The 10,480-nt window shown below is 35.2% G+C and overlaps 1 protein-coding gene across 1 annotated transcript; it reads left to right on the plus strand.

Annotated features, from left to right (window-relative positions):
* The first annotated feature begins 352 nt into the window (after nucleotides 1-352).
* LOC117111674 (probable methylmalonate-semialdehyde dehydrogenase [acylating], mitochondrial) lies at nucleotides 353-9,694 on the plus strand. The gene is given in 13 exon segments (XM_033254650.1): nucleotides 353-474; nucleotides 1,945-1,983; nucleotides 3,143-3,217; nucleotides 3,592-3,753; nucleotides 4,122-4,200; nucleotides 4,480-4,603; nucleotides 4,834-4,864; nucleotides 5,472-5,619; nucleotides 5,830-6,011; nucleotides 6,125-6,254; nucleotides 7,407-7,644; nucleotides 8,094-8,256; nucleotides 8,458-9,694. Coding segments are annotated over 13 exon segments (1,512 nt in total). The 5' UTR covers nucleotides 353-435; the 3' UTR covers nucleotides 8,560-9,694.
* The last annotated feature ends 786 nt before the right edge of the window (nucleotides 9,695-10,480 follow it).

The raw sequence follows: 10,480 nt of genomic DNA on the forward strand, positions 1-10,480 counted from the left end.
CATGTGGCAACTTCTTTTTGTTGATATATATTTAAATTTCGATTTTTCTTTGTTTTTATCTAAGGATTTTATCTTTTATAAATCTGTAGATATTACAAGAAAAGTATAATAAATTAGCATAAATGGTGACGCAATTCAGCATATTATTTCGACGCGAAACATCAAAGTTGACGCGAATTAGCATAAGTTGTCGCGAAATACGATAAAGTGATGCAAATTTACATACGTTGACGCGATGTTACATTCAGAAAATATTTTCCCAAACTAAAAATGGAGGAAGAGCCACGCCTTCGTTACTCATGAATATTAATATACATAGCAATCCAGTCTGGTGTAAATCGGCTGTACAGTATCCGACCCTCTCTAGACACGATTTTACTGGTACGACACGGTGGCACGGTGAACGGTTTCATAAGTTCAGGCCTAAAACTGACGATGTCTGGGTTCATTAATTTAAACAGAAGAATACCAAAGGTCTGGTTTTTGTGTAGAATTGTGCCCATAACAGCATTGAGAAAAGTAGTATGACAGTGTGGAATGCAATAATACAAAAAAGGGCTCTCTAGAGTTGAGCACATGACTGAGTAGCCTAGGCCCCAGGCCCTAGGTAGTACTTAGCATAGCTTTGCAACAGGAGAAGATCCAGGCCTAGGGCTAGACTACTACTACTAGGCCTAGTACTACACTAGGCCAGGGAGTCCATGCATGCTTTTAGGGGTAGGCCTGGGCGCAGGCCTAGTCTGGCTTGGCAGCCAGCTTAGAGCAGAATGATGATGTCGTGGTTTTACAATTTGAAGACTGCAAAGGAGAAAAATGTTGCACATTTTTAAAATGTGCGGACGGTTTGCAAACTGTTCAGGGGTTAGCTCGTACGCTTTTGCAGAATTTTTTTAAGCGATTCAGGGTTCGAATTTCCTCAAAATGCTCCATAGCAAATAGTACCTGTGGGCTATGGCTTTAATACAGCAATTTACTCTTCTGCAGCAACAAGCTTCATAAATTGTTTAAGAATAGGCCTAGGCATATTCCATAAATGTAAGTGCATAATCCATTGCTGGGTCATGTGGCTCAACAGCAAAACGCTTGCTGTTGAGCCTGGGATTTACAATTCAGCAGTGGAAGGACCTTTCGCTACAGCAATTGCTGTCAAACTTCCTATATCTTCACATTAATAGCCTTGTATATATTTATGCACATTAATCATGTCACCGCAGAGTCTTCTATTGTTGGTAAATCAATAGTTTCTAACCGTTGTTCGTAGGTAAGGCTTCTTAATTTTGGAATCAATTTTGTAGCATGTTGCTGAACAGATTCTAACTTATTCTGATCTTTAATTCTGCACACCTATTTTCCTATTGATTTTCTGTGCAAATTTGATGTGTTGGGACAGATTTGGGTGGGAGATCTTATTATTTTTTACTTTTTTAATAGTATGATGATGACTTTGGCCTATGGTAGGCCAAGCCTATTTTGATACAAAATAACTTTATTGTCCAGAAAAAAAAAATATTGTTTCCACTGGGAATTTATGTATAATAAAATAAAAGTGTCTCAATCATTACAAAAAAAAAAGTGTGTATGATGATTGTGTTGTACTGGCATATACTGCTGGTTCACTTTTTTGCTTTTGGCCTTGTCCTGTTTTAATCTATTTGTCAACTTATTAAACAATTATGTTCAATACTTTAATTTTAGTATATTCTGGCCTAGGTCTAGAGTTGGAATCAAAGGCTCTGGTGGATTAGTTTTAGAATCTAAAGTTCCTCTCTTGATGCATGCTTTTAAAATATATGGCCAGGCCTACTGTATTAAATGTTGTTAGTCATTTTAATCACAAAGCCTTTGTATACCAACATCGTTGATAAAATTCGTACACAAAGAAAGTTTGTTACAGAATTATGCGTAGCAAATAACAAGATTGTATCACTGACCTTGTCTTTTCAGGTGATTGGTTCTTTCAGGAGATATTGTCATCATGGAGCTGTAAGTATTATGGGTCTATGATATAATGTGCTTTTTCCTTTCTTTATGAACCATGTTGACCACAGCATGCACAGAACTGGATTCAGAGCTATACGTTGGGAAGTTCAAACAATTAATATCATAGCAGCTGCGATTAATATCAATATTTTGCTTGTTTGGGATTGGAAAGGCCTGCATATCAACAGCAAAAAATACTATTTATTCATTCATTTATTCATTCATTCATGGATTTTATTCAAAAATATTCAATATAAAAAATTCAGGCAAAAAAGTTAAAATTACGATATGTCATAAAAGCAACAAAATTACCATTAAAAAAAAATGAGTAAGTGAATAAATAAATAACAGGGGAACAGAAGGCAGTATAATGTATTGTAGACGAATCTAAATTGCACATTATTTACATTGCCCTAGTGGGAGTCGTTAAAACAGTACATTAAAAAGCGAAATTACACGATTACAGGTAAAAACGAGTAAAAAGAAATGTAAACTAAATTGATCACGTCAACATTAAATCAAATTTAAACATGGATATATAAAAAAGTAGACAGTACATTAAATCAAATTACAGGACAGAAACTCAAATGATCACATCAACACCAAGTCTTATTCCAATATCCCTCAACCAGAGTGGACATAAAAAATTGATTGGATCATTATTATATCAAAATTTACAAATGTATAAATAATGAACATAGTAGTTACTTGTTCAAAAGTTTAACAAAGTAAGGTATCGGGCTTCTTCGGAACCGTTCTGTTTTCGAGCATAAAATGGAGTGATCCTTGAGTTTCTAAGATTGTATTTAACTAACTCGTGTCTTTGTTTGGGTAGCCAGGTTTGAAATATTGGGTGATGAGCAAGATTCTGTGCAAATTTAAGACATAAGCTTTCTCTGCGTTTACATAATTTTTCTATATTCAACAGTGAAAGTGCTTGATCATAATGATCATATTGGTTTCCCAAAATAATCCTGAAGGACTGAAGGAAATCTAACTGTCCAAAGAATTTCACTACAATATTTTGAAATTTGATTACTAATAAATGTTTACAATTTATTAAGACCTAGGTGGGGAAAAAAAAATTATGTATACTTATCTGATTGCAGCTAGAAGAAAGTAATAACCTTGAAGTTGATAAAGCTTTTTTTTTTTTATTAAGCCTACAACAAAGATGTTTATTGATGGTCAGTTTCTCGAGTCTAAAACAACTGAATGGATTGATGTGCACAACCCTGTAAGTACTATAAATAGCAGAGAAAGGAATTTTTTTGATGGATTTTGGAGTAGGGCTGTAGTGTTCAAGAATATAATTGAACAAGAATTGTGATTGTTGAAGTCAAAGCAGTTTGTTGGGGTGATATGTGATTGGGGGATAAAGGTGAATGAGGCATAATGTTTCCTGTGTAATCCACTGATTATTATGATAATACTAACAAAATAATGTTGTGGTAGTGGCAATTGTGATGATGATAAAAAAAAATGTTAATGATAATAATTTTAGATTGACATAGTGCCTCTTGTTGATTTAATAAATATTTTCTTTTGTGATTTTGAATTTTTGAGATAGTAATATCTATATTAATATCATTCAATACTATTTTTTATTAGGCAACAAATGAAGTTGTGACACGGGTACCAAAATGTACACAAGATGAAATGGAAAGAGCAGTACAATCAGCAAAGGATGCTTTCCCAGTGTGGGCTGACCAATCAATACTCTCCAGGCAGCAGATCATGTTCAAGTTTCAACAGTTAATAAAAGACAATATAGTAAGTTTTTATTTGGTTGGTGGTGGTGGTGTTGGTGTTGATGTTGATGGTTGCGTGTGATGTTGATGGTTGTGGTAGTGTTGATAGTTTTGGTTGTGTTGATGGTTGAGGTGATATTGATGGTTGAGGTGGTTGTGTTGATGATTGTGGTTGTGTTGATGGTTGTGGTGCTGGTCGTATGGTTGTGGTGGTGTTTTGTTAGCATATTCATTGTTACCATTATAATGGGAATGTGGCGAAGTCAAAGTTTTTTGTACACACTAAATTGTTTATTTACAAAAATTGTTTTACACATATTGAAACCGGATGAAATTGTCTGCACTTGCATTTAAATGTGTCATCATAAATATTGTACATTTTGATCACAGGGTGAACTTGCAAAAAACATTACACTTGAACAAGGCAAGACTCTTGCAGATGCTGAAGGAGATGTTTTACGAGGACTGCGTGAGTACTTAAACAAAATTACATTCCCACATAAATATTATATAACATAATTAAGCTGAAATATCTTAAATACAAGCAGCCTGTACTGCACTTATAAATAGCTTAATGATAGTCTATGACTGAAAATGTTTTAGAATAAAGTTGTTGGCAAGTTACAGTACCTGCTATTCAAATAACTTTGACTGGTCTCTCCTTGTTTGATAATAAAATACAGAAGCTGCAGGCTACTAGGGAAGTTAAGAAAAAGGTTGCCTTGAATTTACCTTGGTTTCTTTATAGAGGTGGTGGAGCACACTTGCAGTATAACATCACTTCAACTCGGTGAAACTCTTCCCGGCATCTCCAAGGATATGGACACCTTCACCATGCGACTTCCTTTGGGAGTTGTTGCAGGAATTACTCCGTATGTATAAAAACAATATGAAATATAATATTTATGTTTTTAAAGTTTTTTTGCATTTTATTTTAGTCTGTGTGTGTTTGATTTCAGACATACATGATCAGAATTGTTGGTGTCTTTGTATGTCTTTTGATATAATGTGTTTATATAGCACTTTATACTACAGTTTGAAAGCAAGAAATGGATTAAAATAAGTTAAAGTATAACTGAATACTTTATATTTTTGGTTGCAGTTTCAACTTCCCCGCTATGATTCCATTATGGGTAAGTTTACTAATTATCCTCCAAGTTTTATAAGATTTTTTTGAGAAAGTTCGGCAGAAACATATATATTCTTTGTAACTATAATTAAGAAAAGTTTTTAACAGTGTAAATAAACAAAGGAAATAGATATCTACCAAGGGCTTAGCCAGCGAGCTGTACGCCCGTCTTTTGGGCAAGCCAACAATTGTTTAGGACGGCGACTTTTATCGTGATGGCTTGGCTTTCTCAACTCCGTCTAGCCTAGTAGGGCCTGGTCTACTTTAGCAAATTCTTTATATTCTTCGAATCTTTCAAATGGTGCATTAAACTAAAGCATATTTTGGACAGCCTATTTCGTTTTTCTGGTTAAACCACTGATATGCACTAATCCCCTTCTCACCAATTAGGAGTTTAAGCTAAATGAGCAAATAATAATAATAATAATAATTCTGGATTTATATAGTGCCTCACATTGACACAACCTCGAGGCGCTTGAACATTATTACCCCCAGATCACAGGATCAAGCACATGGAACACACACTCAAGCCCCATGGGGGAATTCCATAATGTTGCAGCTGAAATGAAATTCTTGTTCACATACTTAGACTGACTTATCTATTTTCATAGATGTTCCCAATGGCAGCTGTATGTGGTAACACATGTGTTATGAAACCATCTGAACGAGATCCAGGTGCAACCATGATGCTGGTGGAGATGGCGAAACAAGCTGGATTCCCTGATGGTGTTGTCAACGTCATACATGGCCAGCATGATGGTATGTTCACATGTTATTTAAAATGGTTTTATAAGCTCATTTGCAAATTTTTTACATTTATTTCTGTAAGTTCATTCACCTTTACAGCAACTAAGAAATTGTGGAAAGATGCTTCCATCAATGGCCTTGTTTGTGCTTGTCCCCAAATATATATACTTTCTAATGGTCAATGAATAAGATAGAAATATTACTTTAATTTCATTCATCCAGCTGTCAACTTCATCTGTGATCATCCTACCATCAGAGCAATCTCATTTGTTGGCTCTGATCAAGCTGGTAAATATATTTACGAGAGAGGATCAAAAAGTGGCAAGAGAGTACAGGCAAACATGGGAGCCAAGAATCATGGTGTCATCATGCCGGATGCTAACAAAGAAAACACCTTGAACCAGGTATACTTTTTACTTTTTACTGTTTTATTTAGTTATTTTTGTAACATCACTCCCACATGCATTTAATCCCATGCTGAGCTAGCAGTAATTAAGGTTAACGTTATTTATTTCAGCTTGTTGGGGCAGCATTTGGTGCAGCAGGGCAGCGTTGTATGGCATTGTCAACAGCTGTATTCGTTGGTGAGGCAAAGAACTGGATTCCTGACCTATTGGAGCGTTCAAAGAAATTGAAAGTTAATGCTGGTATGATTAATTTCCCATACTAAGTCAATACTGGCTTTGGCCTTCTTTGGCCTTGGTAGCAAGATAGAAGGGTCTAGGCCCAGAGTAGAACATCAGTGGACAGATAACATAATCTATGGCATCTGTGTGTCTCGGGAGATAATGCGTTGTAAGATTGTTACAATTTCAGAATTTTATTTATTAAATTAATTTTATTATTATAATTAAGATACTTTTATTATAAATTTTAAATTTTATTATTAAGTTAATGTTGTAAGTTTATTGTATCTGGCGGTGGAGTTGTATCTCTTTATTAGACTAATTTTATTATTATTAAATTAGTTTTATTATTTATTTATTTTTTTTGTTAAATTAATTTCATTATTTTGAGGTATTGGGCTTTGAATTTGCATCTCCTGCTGTGGCTGTATAGTCTGATCCTTGAACAGCAGATCTTGTTAATTTTCTGCAGGTGAACTACAGTAAGTGTCTGGTGGTGGTAGCTTTGATGTCGACCTCTGGTGTCGGCGCACTCTTTTTTTCTTTCCACAACTCGGTTCTCTTCTGTACGCTTCTCACTATGCCTTGATGTTTTGCCTCCAGCTGCTGCGATCCTGTGAAGTGGCAAGTGGCTTCCCAGGGTAATGGTGTCACAAGCCTACATGTTGCGTTTGCAGACGTCCTTGAAGCAGAGTACAGGTCTTGCAAAGGGTCGAGCACTAATTATTAGCTCCCCATACAAAATGTCTTTGGGGATTCTGCCATCCTGCAGTAGGCTGAGATGGCTGAGCCATCTCGGGCGTTGTTGGGTTAAAAGAACTAACATGCTTTGAATTCCTGCTTTTTTCAGAACATAGTTGTTTGGTATTCGGTCCTGCCATGTGATACCTAGGATTCGTCTGAGACTGTGCATATGGAAGGCATTTAGTCGACATTATTGATGTGCATACAGTGACCAGGTCTCCCTTTCATACAGTAATGTGCTCCGCACGCAAGCACGATACACCCAGTACATTATTATAGCACATTATTCTCTCTATCTATGCCCTATGCAAAATATTAATAAAGTATCAAGAAAATGCACCAAACCAACTACTGCAAATTCATTTAATTATATAAGCTTATTTGATTAGGCGACCATTGCTGACCTAACATTTATTTTCTTTCATGAAGGAGACCAGCCTGGTGCAGATTTGGGACCAGTCATTTCGCCTCAGGCCAAGGATCGTATTTGTACCCTGATTCAGTCTGGTGTAGATGAGGGCGCCAATCTGCTGCTTGATGGACGCGAGATATCTGTACCTGGACTGTCTCTTATACACATCTAGATGTGTATAAGAGACAGAATCAGTACTCTCCAGGCAGCAGATCATGTTCAAGTTTCAACAGTTAATAAAAGACAATATAGTAAGTTTTTATTTGATTGTTGGTTGCGGTGGTGGTGTTGGTGTTGATGTTGATGGTTGCGTTGATGTTGATGGTTGTGGTAGTGTTGGTATTGATAGTTTTGGTTGTGTTGATGGTTGAGGTGATATTGATGGTTGAGGTGGTTGTGTTGATGGTTGTGGTGTTGGTCATGTGGTTGTGTATATGAAGCATCACAAAAGTAGATTGTGTTGGTCTTGTGAACTTGATATACAGACAGCATATCTTTAATGGTCTTACTCAAAACATCAAATCGGCTGATTCTTTTGAGTCTTTCAAAACCCTTCTTCTAACTACATCCAGGCAGAGAAGGCAGGTTGTCTGTGGGGTTAGTCAGTCCCAACTGACTTCTACAAAATTCAGACAAGAGACCGTATAAAGCATTGAAAAGCAAGTACCTGAGTACTAAGCACCACAACTGATTACAGGATTTAGATGCACTTGTATGATCGACACTAATGAATCTGAAATAATGTTGACATATCTTTCTTCTTTGTAGGTTGGTGTCAATGTTCCTATTCCTGTACCACTACCAATGTTCTCGTTTACAGGGTCCAGAGGGTCGTTTATGGGTGACACCAATTTCTACGGCAAACAGGTTTGTTTGACTAATTAAGACGTACAGTAATTAATGTTAACAGTAAAAACAAAATCATAATAATAATGATGATGATAATAATATTTGTCTTGCTCTATAAAAGAAAAAGATCTAAGATTATATCAGCTGAGTTGATACTTGTGGAAGATCTATGTACTACAACCTGGTGGACATAATTTTCTTTGCTTTGTTTTTATTCAGGGTATCAACTTTTACACCCAAATAAAGACAGTCACCCAGTTATGGAAGTCTGAGGATGTTACTCACTCTAAAGCCGCTGTAGCGATGCCAGTGATGAAGTAAAATTAATCCCATAAGACGTTATTATTCATCCAATAATAAAAAAATAATATTTTCAAAGTTTCTGTATATTGTACATATCAAAGACAAAATCATTATTCAAATAAATCATTTTATAATTAATAATCAGAATGCTACAATTACAAAACTTTGAAGAGATTTAGATGGAACATTTAGATATTTGGCATCATAAGAATGAGATGTGGATAATGTTTATAATGTGGTGAATGTCTATATTCTTATGAAAGCCTTTTTATCACCAGATTTCTATTAAATCATGAATGAAAGAACAAATATTAAATTATGATTGACATGCCAGTAATATTAGCTAAAAGCTATGAGGGCATTTTTTCCCCTACACATGGGTTTAAGGGTTTTGATCCAGTCCACACTAGAATCACAGAGAAGCTAGTTTGATATTGAACAGGGTTTGGTTTTGTAGAAACAGTAACTGTGTGAATGGTCTTTTTATATATGGTCAACTTTGACCTATTATATTTACCGCTATAATTGAGATCATGTGCAAATAAAAGTTGTTATGCATATAAATTGGATTTTGGTGGCTACTCTAATTAGGAAAGTGGACAAGAGGAATGATCCCATTTAAAAAAAATGCCTAAGAATACTTGGAGAGTAAAGAAAATTATGAGGCGATTAAACATGGGTACAAGTTGACTAAATATTATTGTTCCAAATGAATGGTTCAATTAACATGGTCTTTTCCCTAAAGTATATGTATCACATGCTTAGATATTTGTACCATAGTTAGCAAACTTGTATTTTCTGTAAACAGGTTTGTTAATTACTAGATTTGTATTATCCCAAAGTTGAAGGTCCTAGCCCTAAGCCCTATAGTACATATTATCATAACCAAGATTTAAATTAAAATTTCTTTAATGTTTTGGTTTCGGGCATTTGACATTTTTCTATTACCTCTTGCAGCGCGTCCTCAGATTAAATGCTAGGCCCTCGCTTGCCTGAACTGTACCTAAATATTAACTCTCTAAACATAATTGCATCTAAATGGGCTAATCAAGTTAACTTGTTTGCCAACACACCCATGTATCATTAGTTTCTCGTATGTTATGTCTGTTAAAAACAGAATGAAGTGATGGCAAATAAAGTACTCTTATTGAAATTGTCTGCGAGAGTTTTTTGATTGTTTTAACAGAGTATAGTCAACTCATATTGGTAAATGCCAAGTACATTATGTGAGTGGGTGTTCATAAACATTATAACTTTGTGTGCGTGTTTAATACTGTTTGATGATTGAATTCATTAAGGTGTGTATAGCCTTGCTGTAATGATTATTTGTACTTTGTGACAAACCAAAAACAGCAGTGGCAAATCCGGGAATTTGAAATAGAGGGGGAACAGGAAGGGAATTTAACAGATGGAGGGTCCAGACAACCTTATCCCAAACATGGTTGGGGAAGAGGTCCAAAGTTTTATGTCCTGGTTCTTCTAGATGGCCAGAAATGGCATTTTCAGACTGAATTTCAAAATCCAAATTCCTCTTTTTTTATAATATATGTTAAGCTTTCAAACTTCATACAATTTCGGTACTGAAATTACAATTTTTTATTAAGAAGATATTTATAATTTAGAAAAATAAATTAGCCATCTGTTTTTGTCATTCATTGATAAAAAATCTAATTAATGAGATTAACTCCATGAAGTGTGCTTATGAGGATATCTCGAAAGTGTGGATGGGATGATTTACTGACATGCTGTAGCCTATTCGTTTTTATTGCAATTGCATATCTTATTAGGTACACTATGATATTAATTTATGAACTACATGTAGGTTATGGAGAAGTACAATCTGTGATATAAACAGTAGCAAAGGGTGAGGTGGACATTTTTATCTGAGTGGTAATATCTTAACAATAAACAGGAATCAGGATGTAGGTGTGACAGCATG

This window comes from Anneissia japonica, unplaced genomic scaffold (assembly GCF_011630105.1).
Source record: "Anneissia japonica isolate Jap-2015-1 unplaced genomic scaffold, ASM1163010v1 scaffold287923_len1623670_cov205, whole genome shotgun sequence".
Classification (NCBI taxonomy): Eukaryota; Metazoa; Echinodermata; class Crinoidea; order Comatulida; family Comatulidae; genus Anneissia; species Anneissia japonica.